General features: G+C 44.7%; 1 protein-coding gene across 4 annotated transcripts in view; it reads right to left on the minus strand.

Annotated features, from left to right (window-relative positions):
* The window catches only part of PCDH15 (protocadherin related 15), a gene marked incomplete at both ends in the record, with an annotated part of 244,341 nt that overhangs the window by 42,217 nt on the left and 184,546 nt on the right, over positions 1-17,578 (minus strand). For all 4 annotated transcript variants that reach the window (XM_084210351.1, XM_084210349.1, XM_084210352.1 and 1 more), the window contains 3 exons: positions 7,903-8,030; positions 14,177-14,317; positions 15,623-15,732. In XM_084210351.1, the coding sequence (XP_084066477.1) occupies positions 7,903-8,030; positions 14,177-14,317; positions 15,623-15,732 (379 nt within the window). The remainder of the gene's footprint in view (positions 1-7,902; positions 8,031-14,176; positions 14,318-15,622; positions 15,733-17,578) is intronic.

Consider the following 17,578-nt stretch of genomic DNA (forward strand, 5'->3'; position numbering starts at 1 on the left):
AAACATCTTCAAGTTCACCACAGCCAACCTTTGATTGTCACCTTGCCCATTAAACCACATTGTGCAATGCCACATCCACTCAATCCCTGAACACACCCAGGGCTGGTGGCTCCACCATTCCCTGGGCAGCCCCCTTCCAATGCTCTGTCACTCCTTCATGAGGAAACATTTCTAAAATCCAACCTGAACTCAAGGAAGTGGCTGGAGAGAAACACCAGGTTGATGTTTGGATGGTGACAAAGACAGAAAGTAAAGCAGCACCTCAGCTGTGCATGGAGTGCCAGGACACAGGGAATGGGGCAGGGAGGGATGGGATATTGGGAATGAGGAATTGTTCCCTGGCAGGGTGGGCAGGCCCTGGCACAGGGTGCCCAGAGCAGCTGTGGCTGCCCCTGGATCCCTGGCAGTGCCCAAGGCCAGGCTGCACTTTGGGGCTTGGAGCAGCCTGGGACAGTGGGAGGAGCCCCTGCCCATGGCAGGGGTGGCACTGGATGGGCTTTGAGGTCCCTTCTCATCCAAACCATTCTGGAATTCCAGGGTAAGTTCAGCTCATACAGCACAGCTCAGAATAAAGCCATGACCAATCCAGAAAAGTCCTGCCTGGCCAAACCCTCTTGTTTATCCACACACAGCTTTGCATGCTGGTAATGGAGCTGGGGGGAAAGAAAAGCAGAATTCCTGTAACCTCACATGGCACACGAGGGACCCAGCAGCAGCCACAGGAGCAATGTCTGATCCAGCTCCTTGGGGACATCCATGAGCATGCCAAGTTTCCCACTGAGCGCCCAGTGAAGTCCAAAGGCTCCCTAGAGGTGCCCTGGAGAGCAGCAGGAAACCCTTCCAATAAAAAGCCAATTTCTTTGTTAAAATGGATTTATGAGGTTGGTTCAGCTGGGTCAGAAGCCCATCATAGTTTTAATACTGGCAAATTCTCTCTCAATAAAAGCTACGGCTTTTAATAGTCGCGGCTTTCAATGACAACAGAAATCAATTTCACCTTCAGCATTTCACGCCTGGAGACGTGTGAGACTAAAAACAAACAAAGTTTGGATCCAAATTAAGGCATTGGTGCTGCAGGCACAGGCATTAAATGAAGTCAGGCCTCCTGCACAAAGCTCAGGGCACTGGAGCTCAGGACTAATGAGATGTTCAAGCCTTGCAGCTGAGTTTAAGGCATTAAACTCCAGTGAAAGAGGCCTTTTGACATTTGAAGCTCACAGCTTGTAAAGTCCTGCAGAGTTCAGGTGCCTCAAGCTGGTGGACAGGCTCTGAGTTAATTGTCACCAGTTCTGAGAGCTGAGTGCCACCCCAGAGCCATCAGCAGCCCCAGCATCATCACAGCTCAGGCTCTTTCCACATCCACCCAGAGACAAGCAAGCAGGTGCCAAACAGGCTGGGAAAATGATCAGATTCCAGTTTCAAATTTGACTCTCTTGTTTGCATTCCCCCCTTCCTCTGCACTTTGGATCAAACCTAAGGACACTGGGCTTGGCAGGACCAGCAGAGAGAGCTTGTGAGCTGCTCCCAGGAACCTCCCAAACTTCTCTAATCCTAGGAAGGATGTTTGCTATTCCTGTAATTTGTCCTGAAGGTAAATATTTTTGACACTTCATTAGGAGGAGATCTATGACATCTCAAGAGTTGCATTATGACTGTCAAAGAAGAGAAAGAGCTGCACTTAATCTTAATATTCCAGCAGCATATCTGCCTTTTGTTCTGCACCAGAAATACAGATGTCTCCTAAATCCTGCTGTGATTGAGGGCTGATAAATATGGATGATCTCAGGAATTACCAGGACAAATTCCAGCCTCCTGTGATTGAGTGTAGGTGTGCCCACACAAAGGGAGTTGGGTCAGGACTGCTGCTGCTGCCTCCAGCCCTTCCCCATCCCCTCCCAGGGAGGGGAGTGAGGCACAAATCCTGGGGTGCTCCCCAATCCCAGCACAAAAGCAGCGAGGGTATTTTTACTCAGAGGGTGGGCAGGCCCTGGCACAGGGTGCCCAGAGCAGCTGTGGCTGCCCCTGGATCCCTGGCAGTGCCCAAGGCCAGGCTGGACTTTGGGGCTTGGAGCAGCCTGGGACAGAGAAGGTGTCCCTGCCCATGGCAGAGGTGGGAATGGATGGACTTTAATCCATTTAATCCTTTCCAACCCAAACCATTCTGCTGTCTCAGTGATCAACCCGTTCTTTTTTCCTCCTTTGCAAGAAGGCCCAACAAATGATGCCTTTAAAGCATAAATTAATTAATCTCTGGCTCCATGTGACTGCACAAGCACAGCTTGATAGCAGGACACCCAGGGAGGCTGGTGAACCCCACCCTGTTACCAAAAGTCACCAGTGGCACGCTTGGGATGAGCATAACAATTATCACTAGCTCCTGAAGGTGCATCACCATTGATGATCCCACTTTTTAGCATTATCATATTTATTATCATATTATCATTTACCTGAGCTAAATCCAGATTTGCTACTCAGAGTGAAATGCAGCTGTTCATTTGAAATGTTTCCCACCCCCCTCACAGGATCTCCCCTAACCACAAACCCCAGGCTGTGAAGAAGGCATGGAGAATGGCAGGACTGGGATTGGGCTGCTGAGGGGTTTTTTTCCCCCCTTCCTAGCAGATGGCAGCTCCAATGTTCCCAATTAGTGGCTGGCACATAAAGCAGATTTCACAACCAGACCGTTTTTGCTGGTAGGGATTTCCAGATTGTTGCAGATTTCCCGTTCTGATGGCACAGCTGTCACTGGGCTGTTTGAGGGGAGGTTTCACTGGGTGTTCTACAGACACCTAAACCTGGAAATTTGGGGTGGCCATTGCAATTTTTCCTTTATTCCCAGTATTTCTTCACTTCCATGCTCTTTTACACCCTCATCTGGCTCAAGCCCTTTGGAACTCATGCTCCTCATCTTGGTTTGCCACTGGCTGCCTCAGGAATTTGAAACTTTGATTTTAAAAAAGATTTATATTCATATTTAACATAAAATATACTGTATATAATACATCATTATATAATTTATCAGTATCCCTATATTATAGTATATTGATGGTTATTTTCATATATTCATTCATATTCATATTGCTTTGAATTGATGTATCAATTTATAGATGAATTTATATATCAATTTATATTTCTTCACTACATCACTGATACTGATCACTGCCCAGCTCACTCCCAATACCCCCAGTGCCTGGAATTTTCTAAGAAACACAGGTAGGAAGAAATCAGGTGACTGGGAATTGCTCACTTTGTCCTCCAGTGGTGGCTAAAAACCTCCCAGGTGCTGAAGGAAACAGGGATCCCTTTTGCCAAGCTGTCTCATGGGAAAAGGTGATGAATAAGAGTGGTTCCCAAAGCTGGGTATTGAAACAAATAATTGGAAAAATGGATTTTATTGTCATTTTTCTTCAGCCAAAAGCAGTTAATGCTTGATAGGATAACTCTCTGTGTGGGAGAGGAAGTAAAGGCCACACACCTGGATTTCCTCTATGGGATGGAAATGATCCAGGCACACTCCCCACTCCCAGCCCCTCTAGGAGCCTTTACTCAGGAAGGCACATGCAGGACCAGCAGTCTTCAAAATGCCCCCAAAGAACAAAGTAATTGAAATAATCTCCAATTAAATGGGAAAAAAAAAATCCCAAATCTCCTGAACTTTTTACTCTAAGTTCTCTTACTTCCCTACTATTTTCCTCTGGCAGCAGGAATATGATTTTTGAAGGGAAAATGCCTGGCATTCCTGTAATATTTGTCTTAGCAGGGCACACAGCTTTTTTGGGGGCCAGATGTTCCAGCAGCTGGAGGCTGCGCTGTTGTCACTGCAATGAGCTTTCAGAGGTGATTTTTACTCCCACCAAGCATCTTTTCTCCCTACTCTGGGATCCATAAATCACATTTTAAGGAAGGAAAGGTTGTGACTGGCAAAGCAGTTCAGTTTTGTGCATGAGTCGTGCAACAGCCAAAGGAAGGGTGAGCCAAATGTTGCCCTGAAAGCTCTCCTGGGTGCCCAAGGTGGAATCTCTGGAATTCCAGAACTTGCCACACTGAAGATTCCCTTGTCATCCCAAAGAAAAGGAAAGATCAAAAGAAATCTACAGGTTATAGGCACAGATAGAAAAAAAAATTAAAAAAGGAGATTTAATAACAGATCTGTGAAAAAAAAGACAATTTTGGTATTCTCTCCCTATACAGGAATTTTAACTGTTTCTTTTATCCATTGTTTTAGCTCATTATGGGAATCTCTAAGACGATTTTGAGGTGAAGAAAAGAGGAATTCCTGCTCCCCTGTGTGTCCTCAGGGCCAGAACCTGCAGCCTAAAATGGCTTTGGTTTATTTTGCTCTCTTCTGTTGAGATATTCCAAGAATATTCAATAAAGGACATTCAAAGGGAATAAAGGATAAAGTTCCATGAAAAATCTGATCAAAAAGGGGCAAAGAGCTTAGGGAAGGGCTGGAATGAAAATATTGTAAAATCAAAGCATTTCCAGGAAATACAGCCAATTGGATTCACTAGCATTATTTAGGCAAGATCCCTTCCCTGCAAACATTTTCAGGACAAAACCACCTTTATAAACTGAGCAAGAATTCAGACAATTCTCTTTCTTCACTAGAATTAGGACCTCTGATATTTCCCTCATTTAAATCTGTAATAATTCAGTAATTTAATAAATAAAGGAAGAAAAGCAGAGGTTAACACTGTTAATATTTAAAAAGCAAGAGCTAATAACGTTCCATTATGGGGAAAAGCCAATTCCTGCTTGTGATTTCCCTAAAGATTCTTTTGTGGGTTTGTTTCCTGAAGGAGATTGAAAATTGTGTTTGGGGCTCAAGGAAGCCTGGTTGGAATTCTGAGGGGGAGCAACAGGATTTCCATGAAAATACCCATGAAAAACAAAATAATTCTAATACAAGGAAACACAAAGCAAAGATCAAGACACAGAATTCATAATTAGAGGCTATGCATGTTACATCTAGTTTTAATTAGTATATTCCTAATGAAAAGCACAAAAAGGTCTTTACTTAAGGAAATGGGCTCTCAAACACATTGGAAATTCTGAGTAAAAAATGGGAATTGCAGAGAAGGGGAATTCAAGCAGCAAGGAGCAAATCCTTTGCTAAAATTTGCCATTTTATTAAAATATATCCCTTTATCTTGGGAGCATCAGTACCTCCCAGCTCTCAGAGGCCACTGCTCGTAATCCAGTCAGACCCACAGAGAATAATTTATGTGGTTTATCACTCCCCAAATTAATTCTGATGAAAAATGACTTTTGGAGAATGATTTGTGGTATTCTGCTGAGCTTAAGCATCCTTTTCATCTACTTAGAGAAATCTTACTATGAATCTGGAGCAAAGCAGCTCATTATCTTCCTCTAAAAGGCTTTTATATTCAAATGAATGTATTTAAGAGGATGCTGCTGGCAGCAAACCCAATGGCCTTAGAGAGTTGGGAGAAACTCCATAGGATTGGCCTTGGTACATATCAACTGTTTGGATGATGAGAGAAGTTTTTATCCAACATTTTATTGGTCTGTTTGTTTCTAAATTCAATTTGTGTGGAAGATTATGGACTCAGGATTAGTTTTCTTCTCTCCCTATTTTTTTTTAAATTTTAATTAATTTTTGGTGTTTGGTTATTTTTATTATTTGTGAAATTTTGTTCAAGTCAGAGTGGAGCATGACTGAAGCAACCAAAGGCAAGCATCTGAATGTTCAGTGGTGTATCTGTGATGAATTGATCCAAAACTGATGGACATCAACTACTCTATAAATAATTGAAGACTGCAGTCCTTAATCATCCCCATAAGTTATTATGTCCTGTTAAAGAAGAACCTGGGAGATGTTGGGATTGGCCAGCCTGGACAAGAGAAGCCCTGGAAAGACTTTGGAGCCCCTCCCACCCAAACCACCCCAGGATTCTCTGATTCCAATATCCCACCTTTGAGGCTCATCAAAGCTGCTGTCAGTGCCAGCAATAATGAGAAGATACAGAGAAAATCACTTTTTTCTCAAAATCACTCAGATGATGGGAAAGAAACTGAGCAACTGTTAATGAATGCAGAAGATGAAAGCAAATGCATTAAAAACACCTCCTAAGAACCTGAATTTCCCCCTGGAATCCAAACCTGAATAATTTCTACGGTGCAAGCTCTGCGTGTACTTTATTAATGTTCTCCTAAATTTCAGCTTGGAAAGCTGCTCATTTCATTCTACTCCTCAAGAACAGACATTCATTCGATTAATTATTCTTAAACCAGGCTGGAATGGGGATTGTGTTTAACTAACAGAGCAATTACTTTTGCTTTCTAAAGGCCAGGAAAAAAGGTAACGAGCACTGACTGCTGCAAATGCTCGGTGCTACAACAATAAATTCCAGCCTGATCTTCTGCAACAAGAGTACTTCTTAATTATTTCTAATTTTACTTTCACTAAACACACAATTATGTTTAATGCCATCCCCTAATACCAACTCCTGGCTTAAGCCTCATTCCATTTTGTGCCAGCAAAACCAGGGAGGATTGGAATAGAAAAAGCTTAAAGACACAAAATTGACATTTCTTTTGCTCCTCCTTTGTGGACTGATCACCTGTTTTGAGTCAAATGTTTCTAAAGGGCAAATTCCCCTCATCACCCCCAAATTTCCTTTAGCTTTTCTCCACCTATTTCTTATCCCCCTGACTGACACAAAAATACCTGTGCCTAAGAAATCCTCTTGGAAAACCAGGAAGGATTTCACAGCCTGTCCACATTTCGTGGGACGACTCCAAATGTGTTTTGACATTTGTGCCTCGTGATTCATTTGCTTTCACAGGGAACAAAACGTTCCTTCCCCTGAATTACTTTGCCTTCCAGAGTTTCCCTGGAAGGAGGATGGAGCCTGGTGGGGATGAGTCAAGGGACAGGAGGAGAGGGAACAGCCTTGAGTTGTTCCAGAGGGGGTTTGCATGGAATCATTGGAAGGATTTCTGCATAGAAAAGGTGGTTAAGCATTGACCAGGTCAGTGATGGAGCCACCATCCCTGGAATTGTCCCAAAATGTGTGGAAGTGGTGCTTGGGGACATTTGTGGTGGTGACCAGAGCGGTGCTGGTGGATGGTTGGACTTGATGGCCTTAAAAGTCTCTTTTAACCTTAATGATTCTGTGATTGTTCAGGAGTTCCAAAGTTCATGGATTTGACACGATTCTTGGATTTGCCACCATCTTTGGATTCCTAATTTTGATGAAGTAGAAGCTTCCCAATTCCCCACTTCTCTGAGCTTATTTTGGGAAGGACTCTCATGAAACCAATAAAAAAAACCCCCCAGCTAGGAACAACTTTATTAAGCTTTGACCCATTTATCATTTATCATTCTTGGTGTTCTAAACACATAATTTATTTGTTTTAATAAAAAGAAGGAGCTTTGATTCTTGGCTATTAATATCTGATGTGAATTGTAGTCTGTATGTTATATTTCCATTAATTTTCTCTCTCTTTGAAACAAAAAATATATCAAAAACCAACCCTATGGATGGTTAATTTTATGCCCACTTTCCTCCCACTGCAGACCTAAAGTTGCTGGATTTCCCCTTTAAAATCTAGGTACCACAAAATACAAAAAAATTCAGGTTTTGGTTTTTTTTTTGGTTTTTTTTGGTTTTTATGTCCACTGGCATTGGACATAAACCAAATAATTAAATATTAACAGATCTAAAATGAGAGCTACAAACTGGCATGAGACACAAGCACCAAAACTGACTACAAACAAAACCTAGGTTTTAACTCAAAATCATCCTTGTGCCAACATCAACCATCAAGCAGCTTTAGAAGATGCAAATTTCAAAATTTCCTGTAAAAAATCAAACCAGTGAGTACAAATTTTCCCTCTAAAGGTGAAGGTTATAACAAAAACTTCAGCCTTACCTTCACTTTAAGCACAGAAGAAAACATTCTGGCGTCTTCAGACACCCCTCCAATGTACATTTTTTTGGTAAACACAGGTGCATGGTCATTTTCATCCTTCACCTCAATAAAGACCTTGGCTGTATTACCTAAAAGAGGGAAAGAAAAGAGAAAATAGAAAATTCTGCAATAATTTGTAACATCTCCTGGCATTTACAGCTCAGGGAGATCATGTAAAATGAGTATAGGGATAATAAAATAAAAATAAATCCCTGAGACAGCACAGAATAGTAAAATTGGATAATCCCAGAGTGATTGAGGCAGGAAAATCCCTGCCAGCCCAGGGAGTCCCAGCTGTGCCCAGTGCCCACCTTGTCCCCAGCCCAGAGCACTGAGTGCCACCTCCAGCCCTTCCTGGGACACCTGCAGGGATGGGCACTGCAAAGCTCCCTGGGCAGCCCCTGCCAAGGCCTGAGCACCCTTTCCATGCAGAAATTCCTGCTGCTGTCCAAGCTGAGCCTCCCCTGGCCCAGCTGGAGCCCCTTTCCCCTTGTCCTGTCCCTGTTCCCTGGCAGCACAGCCCGACCCCCCCTGGCTGTCCCCTCCTGGCAGGAGCTGTGCAGAGCCACAAGGTCCCCCCTGAGCCTCCTTTGCTCCAGGCTGAGCCCCTTCCCAGCTCCCTCAGCCCCTCCTGGGGCTCCAGCCCCTTCCCCAGCTCCATTTAGGGATCCATATCACCCCTTAGTCCCAAGGCTTTTGATCCCAGTAAATACCCAGGGGTGTCACAAAGAGCTCATTAACAGCAGCTCTGCACCTTCCTTTATCTATTTTAATTATTCCTACTGCTATGAAAATACTTAATGGCTGATTCAGTCCTGGTGTCTGTAAACTCATAAATGGCCACAGAGTCCTGGCTCAGCAGCCTCAACACTTAATTAATTTCCTATGTTAATTGAAATCATCCCCAAGCCTGTTCTCCTCCCAAACCTGGCCTGGCCCAGGAGAACTCCACCAGCATTGCCTCACCTGAGAGGCTCAACACAAACCACCAGAGGTTGAACACAAGCCCCCACTGTTAATGTGGTTTTATTAAAGGGTTCCTGCTCCAGCCCATTGAGCAGTAAACATCTCCATCCTTTTGCAAGGGGAAAAACATCCAGCAAAAACCATGGACCTGGTGCCAAACAGATTCCACTGTGCAGAAATCTCCACCAACATCTGCTTCTCTCTTTCAGAACTGTATCATCCAGAAAGATTGCTGGAAATGATGATATCCAGTTCATTAAAACCACATTTGCAAGTGATAAATTGCCTCCTTTCTGAGCTGGTCTTCCCAGCTCATTTCAGTGCCAGGATAATTTCAGTGTTGCACAGGTGCCACTGATCTGAGTTACTTGGACAATGCAGGCTCTTAAGGAAAGGCTTAGGAGCTGTGTGTTTAGGGGAGGAAAACATTAAACCCCAGACTATTTCTGACATGGCCAAAGTCATATTCTGCCTATCTGATGGCCCAGCTCTTGGGAAACTAATGATAGCTTCATAAATGGAGCTGAAATCTGAAAAAAAAAACCCAAATAATTAAAATGCTGTCCCTGGGCCAGCAGAGTGTCCATACAGGTGGGATCAGGTGCTGGCTCACCTGCACTGGTTCTCTTTAATTCAAATTAAACATCATTTGCATATTGCTCACTTTTGTCATATCAGGCCAGTTTGGGTGAGGTGGCTGAGCCTTGTGCAAAGTTTGCCTTGCAATTTGCTCAACTCCCCATTTGTTTAATTTGCTGGCAGTTCTCTGAGCTGCCAAAATGCTGATTTGTTTAGCAAAGGGTGAATGCTTTGAGAATGGAGAAATGGAAGTTATTACATTAAGCAAAAAGCAAATTAAATACCCTCCATATTCACAAGCCAACATTAGGACTGTCACCACTGAATGTCCACCTGCATAGGGATTTCAGGAGCTGAAAGCAGGATTTACTCCTTGGTGGTAATTCTTGTGAGACCTCCCAAGTATAAAATCCTGTAACTTATGACTGTGCTGCTTAAAGAGCAGAACAAAAAGCATCTTTCCCTGGACAAAGCAGCACAGGCTGCCAAGCTGGCCAAAAAGAGCCAAGAAAATTGATTTCAGTGGTGCCTCAGTCTCCTGCAAGGCTCCTTTTTCCTCTTCTTCTCCAGCCCCCTGGAGATGAGCTGCAGTGCATAGAAAATACAGACCTGCAGCTGCTTCTAAATCTTCCTCAGCTTACAGAAACCGGCTAAATAATCACTGCCAAGACTTTTGGATCTTTCAGCTTCTGTGGTTTGCTTAAGGGGAGTGAAAACACCTAAAGCAAAGCTGAAGAACCTCTGAAACACCTAAAATGAGTAGACCATGAATAAGAAACACAGAGAACAAGCCCAACAAAAACTCCTGGGTCACCAGTGTGTACCAGCATTTCATTCCCACAAGTTTTTCCCAAACATCCTTGTTGAAAGTTCTTTTCCAGTCCAAGTTTTCCATCTAAAAATGTGCCAGATCCATGTAAGCCTGTACTTTCTTGCCAGGCTGCAGAAATGAAGCTGAAGTAAAGCAATGATTTTTGGACACTGGGACAGCATCAAGGATGCTTTGAGTGTTCCCAGGTGAGTTTTACTCAGTGCTTTCACCAGCAGCACTGCACTTGCCTTCTGCAATATTCCAACCCAGCCATGGGTACAGCTGCTCTTCAGGCATGGATAATTCTCACATAAATCCCTGCATCTCCAAAAGCAATCCTGCAGGAGCAGATTTCAAAGAACCTTTCCAAAGTTTATCTGCATCCAGCTGGGAGGGAGAACTGTAATTTGCCAGGGTTTGGGAGCACTTTGCTTCACTCCTGCCTTACAAGTGTGTAGAGCAGGCTCTGTGCTTTGGCAGGTGAGCTGTGCTGAACTGCAGCTGGGCTCCAGCTCACATTCCTGCATTTGGCAGGACCAAGTAGGAATCAGCACTGAATATTTTTCAGTGGCATTTAGATCTAAATGAGCCCATAAAGCCTGAAGAAGATCATCATGTGCTATCACTGCTGGAGAGAGTGCAAAAAGAAGCAAACAGCAACGTGTTTGGAGCAGCACAGACCTGAGGTCTGATTTAAATCCAAATAAAACCTCTTTTTCTAACAAATAATCACCTGAGTGGGAGCTCAGGTTTTGTGCAGCCTCTCTGAAATGCAGTGCTCTGCTTCCCAAAGAAATTGGAAGTTTGTCCCAAGCTCCCCCAGAGCTGTGAGGCAGCAGGATCAGCTCTCCAGGCTGTGCTTGCATTGAGTCCATCTGTCACAACTCCTGGATTTTGGAACTGCCAGAGCAGCCAACTTGTAAAGCACCGCCAGCACCAACTTTTGCAACTCAAACCATAAGGCTGCTTTACTGTTACATCAACACCACAGGGACACAGAATTCATGCTCATATTTAACTGAGTGGAATCATCACTCCCAATTACTATGCAGCAGCTGCAGAATTTTAGTTGTAAAACTCCCATTTCCACTTTATTCCCAAAGGGTTTTTGGGGTTTGGAAAAGCAAAAAATCAATGGAAGGGTGATTTTGTTTTCAGATCTTCTGACAGGAAGATAAAAACCCTGTCTAACATGGTCCTGTCATAGAATCCTCCAGGTTGGAAAGGACCTCCAAGATCATGGAGTATGACCTGTGACCAATCTCCACCTTGTCACCCAATTAATTCCTCTTAAATACAGGAAAAGCCACCACAGGTCTCTGTCATTATCTTTGTATTTCCAGGAATGTGAAATCACAGAATCCCAGAATGGTTTGGGTTGGAAGAGACCTTAAAGCCCATCCAGACCCACCCCTGCCATGGGCAGGGACACCTTGCACTATCCTAGGCTGCTCCAAGCCCTGTCCAACCTGGACTTGGACAATTCCAGGGATCCAGGGGCAGCCCCAGCTTCTCTGGACATGCATGCTATAAAGTTCTACAACTGGAACCAGGCTGAATTGGGAGGTTAAAGCCTTTCTTTGTCCCTACTTGTCCATCCTGCTCCAATGCTCTTTATTGCTGTCCTTAGGCAGCACTTTCTCTTTGCTGCTCCCTCTGCTTCAACACAAATCCTTCTGCTCCTCCTACTCCTTATCTTCTTACCTCAAGGAGCATCAAGTCCAGCTCTTGGCCCTGCACAGACAAAAATCCCAAAAATCCCACCCTGTGCCAGAGAGCATTGTCCAAACTCCATTAATATTGAAGGTCCTTCAGGGCTCAGCATCACCAGAATCCTCAAGAAGAACTCCAAGCGTTTTAAGTCATCCTCATCATCCAACCCAGCTCCCCTTCCACTCAAATGAAGTAAAACAACACAGCAATTTCATATCATGAAGTTTCAGTTAAAGAAACTCCTTTAATGAGTTTGACTCTGCTGAAAACAAGAATGTGACTTTGCATGATTTAGCATCATCTATGAAACCCCCAGTTTAAGTCACCAATTTCATGTTCTTATAGTCTAAAGGACGTCTCAATTTACTTTCTCTCCTCATATATTTATTCAATTATTGCCATGCTACCAACTGGCACCATCACTAAATGACAAGCTCAGTTACACTTAATGCACTTTCACTTTTCCCCTGAACAGATGAAAATCCCAGCTCCTACTTCTCTATAATTATTTCCTATAATACCATGACTGAAAACAATTGGATACCCAGCCTCTGAGCTTTGTGACATTCAGGCCTGTGTGCTGGCTGAGCAGTTTGTCAGGGCTGTGTTATTTATGGAACCTCAGGATCCCTGAGGCTGGAAAATCCCTGCCAGCCCAGGGAGTCCCAGCTGTGCCCAGTGCCCACCTTGTCCCCAGCCCAGAGCACTGAGTGCCACCTCCAGCCCTTCCTGGGACACCTGCAGGGATGGGCACTGCAAAGCTCCCTGGGCAGCCCCTGCCAAGGCCTGAGCACCCTTTCCATGCAGAAATTCCTGCTGCTGTCCAAGCTGAGCCTCCCCTGGCCCAGCTGGAGCCCCTTTCCCCTTGTCCTGTCCCTGTTCCCTGGCAGCACAGCCCGACCCCCCCTGGCTGTCCCCTCCTGGCAGGAGCTGTGCAGAGCCACAAGGTCCCCCCTGAGCCTCCTTTGCTCCAGGCTGAGCCCCTTCCCAGCTCCCTCAGCCCCTCCTGGGGCTCCAGCCCCTTCCCCAGCTCCATTCCCAGCCCTGGACACGCTCAATGTGTGTCTTGAAGTGAGGAGCTCAGAAATCCCTGCAGCTCCAGAGTAGGTCACCAACAAATTTCAGAACAAATTCCACAGATTCAGGGGTATCCAAGACCAGAACTGGCAGCAGGTCACTGCCAGTGGGTGTCACAGCTCTGTATTAATGCAGTGTTGCATAATCCTGTGCATTCCAAGTCACCCAGCTCCCAAGTGGTTCATCAATTCAACCTCAGCAAAGCCCACAGTGATGTGTTAAGTGTGGCCCATCTCCTCCCACTGCAGCTCATCAATTCAGTGCTCTGAAACTCAGAATTAGTGTTGAACCTGATTAAAATTCCTCAAAAATAAACAGAGTGACAAGAAAATGGAAAGGACTTCATTGTATAAATGCAGGAATCAAACCCAGAGATCAAGGGATTTCCATTATGAAGCCATAAGTGATTCAGCTGGCCAGACACTACTATTAAAAAAATAAATAAATATTTATTTATTTATCATATTCTTCAGGCATCCCTGCAGCACAGTTTATATTCTAAGGAATATATGTGCTGTATACTCATGGAGAACCAAAGGCACAAACAGCTTGTGCTCCTTTAAGCTGGCCTGAAGTCAAACCCCAGTCATTATCAAGCATTCCTGGATAAAGTAATTCAGCCACCACTTTTTTGGAAGTGCTGCCCACTTTGGAGAGCTGCTCTAGTGCAGAGGGTGAGTCAGAAGAGGGAATGGAGGGAAGGACCTGCTGACTGCCTTGTGCCTTCAGCCACGTCAGGAAGGTTTGGAGAAAGCTGTGTGCTGCATGGGAGCCTGATCTGCTCCCTGGGTATTCCTTGGCTGTATTTTTATGGATATAACCTTACCTGGATTTCTCCCAGGCTCAAGAAGAAACAGGCAGCTCTGGCAGGTACATCCTTGACAGGGGCTAAACCTGCACAGGACCTCACCCTGCTCTTAACAAAGCCAAACTCCTGACCACTGATGTGTCACACTCCACACACTCAATTCTTACTCAAGGAAAAAGAAATACCCAGCAAGGTCACTGGAGAGCAGTCTCAGCCCCCTCAGCAAATACCAGCAATATCTGTGAGAAAAAAATGGCAAGGGAAGGATTTTTGGCACTTACTTTTGGAGGGGACCCGCAGGTTGGACCTCACCACCTGCAGGGAGTCTGCCTGCACTCGGAGCTCGTAACTTTGGACACTTTCATAGTCCAGAGGCTTCTTCACAGTGATCACTCCTGTTCTGTTGTGAATGGCAAACACATCTGGAAGCCAGCAAAAACACAGGAAATTTATGAGATGCATAAACAGGGATTTTCAATGCCCAAGGGTTTTATTTTGGGGATGATACAGTTCTCTGGCACTGCCAAGCAAGTTGTTCCCTCCCTCCCTCCCACTTGGAAAACCCCACCTAGCTCATCTTTGAAGATATTTTTAAGCAGCAGAGTGTCTTGATCTGCCCTGCTACTGGAATAACCAACCCAGCATCACAGAATCATGGCATATCCTGAGCTGGAAGGGACCCAAAGGATCAGGGAGTACAACTCCCTGCACAGGACTTGAGTACAAATGGAAAGATGGGACAAGACAAAGAACCCACTCTCACAAAAGGGAGGATGGGATGGGGAATTCTTTACGTCCCTCCCAGTAATTCTGTGTTATTTTGTCAAGATGTCCAGGTGGATCACAGGGAATATCCCAGCAGGATGTTTTGTTTGGATATCAGGCTCTAATCCAATATTTGTTACAGCATGGCTGAGTCCATAATCCCGTAAATCAGATTTTTAAGCAAGTCAATTCCTTCAAAGCTATTTATGCTTTTATTTCGGTGTGCCATGGACTCACACTATGTGGCATCCATGGGAATTTTCACATCAGTGAGGAAGATTTTCTTGTAATTTTGCTAATTAATCTGATCTTTAGCTTATCTCCAAAGGCCTGGTAATGGTAGTTACAAAATCATAGAATGGTTTGGGTGGGAAGGGACCTTAAAGCCCACCCAGTGCCACCCCTGCCATGGGCAGGGACACCTTCCACTGTCCCAGGCTGCTCCAAGCCCCAAAGTCCAGCCTGGCCTTGGGCACTGCCAGGGATCCAGGGGCAGCCACAGCTGCTCTGGGCACCCTGTGCCAGGGCCTGCCCACCCTGACAGGGAACAATTCCTCATTCCCAATATCCCATCTAAACTTCTCTATTCCAGCCTAAAGCCATTCCCCCGTATCCTGTTCTTTACAGAAAGTCCCTCTCCAGGTTTCTTGCCAGCCCCTTCCAGCCCTGGAATTCCTGCTTGTCCACATGAGGTGGGATTTCCCCTCCACGACCTGAGAGTTCTTCTCCAGCCTCAATGACTCTGTGATCCACCTCAGCAGCTTCATTTCTCCACAATTCCTCACAGATCTCTGGTTGCCCATAACCACAAGACTGAAACACCAATATTAATATGACTATAGATGTGGTTACACTCACCCTCCTCATTCCCTGACACTTTGGAGTACACCACTGTCTGGTTGCCCATAACCACAAGACTGAAACACTGATATTTTTATGAATATAGATGTGGTTACACTCACCCTCCTCGTTCCCTGACACAATGGAGTACACCACTGTCTGGTTCAAGGCGGCCGCGGTGACAACGGTGACCACGGTTCCCTTGGGGGCACTTTCACTCACTGGGGGAGGCCTGCAGAGTGGGACACAAGGATTTGTGTTACATTCCTGAGCAGCAGATCATGGACACTTACCCCTCAGGTTAGTATGGCCTCCATCTAGCAGGCTACCAAAGGATCTGCTAAGAGAGAAAATCATATTAAAAAGGAAAATGTTTAAGCTTTGAGAGCGCAAAAGTCACTGAGAAGTCCAACAGACAAGAGGTGGCAATGTAAAGATCTAATGATTCATATGTGTATATATATATATATATATATATATATATTTTATAATAGATCTTGAATATATTCCAGCTTACTAAAAAACTTCACTAATGTGTCAGAAAACCATGTAGGAAAACACATTCATGGGTAAAACTGCATGCCTTAAACAGGAATCACACTGGGGCCACCTCCATGTGAGTTCCCATTCCTCACAAAGATCCAAAAATTTTCCTGCCAGCACATTTTGGTACCAAATGTTTGGTACCCGAGATGCTTTTCAGGAAATGAACTGCAACCCAAGGCTACCCAACCTCTGTAAGGATGGGCAGGCTCTGGCAGCCCCTGGATCCCTGGAATTGTCCAAGACCAGGTTGGACACTGGGGTTTGGAACAGCCTGGGACAGTGGAAGGTGTCCTTGCCCATGGCAGGGGGTGGCACTTGATGGGCTTTGAGGTCCTTTGAACCCAAATCATTCCATGACGCTGTACTGATGTCTTTAAATCGGAAATCCAAACAATTCCGACCAGGAGAAGTGAGAGGCTTGAGCTCATCTGAAATCCTCCTCCTCAGATTGTCCTCATGGCAAGCAGTGGTTGAATTCATGCTTCAGACTCTTCAAAATAAATTTAGAAGGAAGTTTTGACACTCGTCTGTGAATGTAGATTTTTTTTTTTAATGTATCATGCAGATGTTTTCAATTTTTAAAAATTACAATCATTTGATAGATAACAAAATAAACACCAGATGAGGATCTGCTCAGAGAGGCTCCTGAGTTTGAAGACTGTGGAGTGATCTTCAAAATTTTGGACAGAATCTACAACTGCTTCTTTTTAGGGAATATCATGGAAGTATTTGGAAGGACAAGGCCTGGTGGTGGCCTTGGCAGTGCTGGAGGAACAGTTGGATTGGATGATCCCAGGGGTCCTTTCAGGCCTAAATAATGCTGTGATTCCATGACTATTTTATCACTTTGCCCCTGTCATCTTCCAGGTGGCTTTCAAATCCTCCACACCACATTTTCCCATTCAAATCCTCCACCCCACCCCACATTTTCCCATTCTAAGGCAGGGAATGGGCACGGCCCCGAGGCTGCCAGAGCTCCAGGAGTGGTGGGACAACGCTCTCAGGGACAGGGTGGGATTGTTGGGGTGTCTGGGCAGGGCCAGGAGCTGGGATCAGTGATCCTTGTGTGTCCCTTACAACTCAGGATATTCCATGACTGCATCAAAGTTGGAGCCCCAGGACACAATCCCGACTATTGAACCCAAACTTCTCCCACCAAGAAGTGGCCAATCCTCTCTTCAAGTCTGCCTTACAAACATTTCCTTTGGAATCAACATTGCTTTGAACTTCCCAGTAAAATTTAGAGATAATGAATCCATGGAATGAAGTTTTGGATCATGCAACATAACAGTGATCTCCTCTTTTTTTTTTCACTGATGGAAAAATCCCCTTTTACTCAAACCCACACGCCTGGAGCAGATCCCTCTGCTCCCACTGTTCTGAGTCAGTGCTTGGAATAAAATTCCTTGCTGCTCCTTAATTTATTAAGCTCTTAAACCATTGCTATGAAAAGCTATTTAAGATGCATTTCACCAATGGAAATGCTAATCTTAGGGATTAAAAAGATGCCAAAAGGCAGGGGGAAAAACCTT

This window comes from Fringilla coelebs (genome assembly GCF_963513975.1).
Source record: "Fringilla coelebs genome assembly, chromosome: 8".
Classification (NCBI taxonomy): domain Eukaryota; kingdom Metazoa; phylum Chordata; class Aves; order Passeriformes; family Fringillidae; genus Fringilla; species Fringilla coelebs.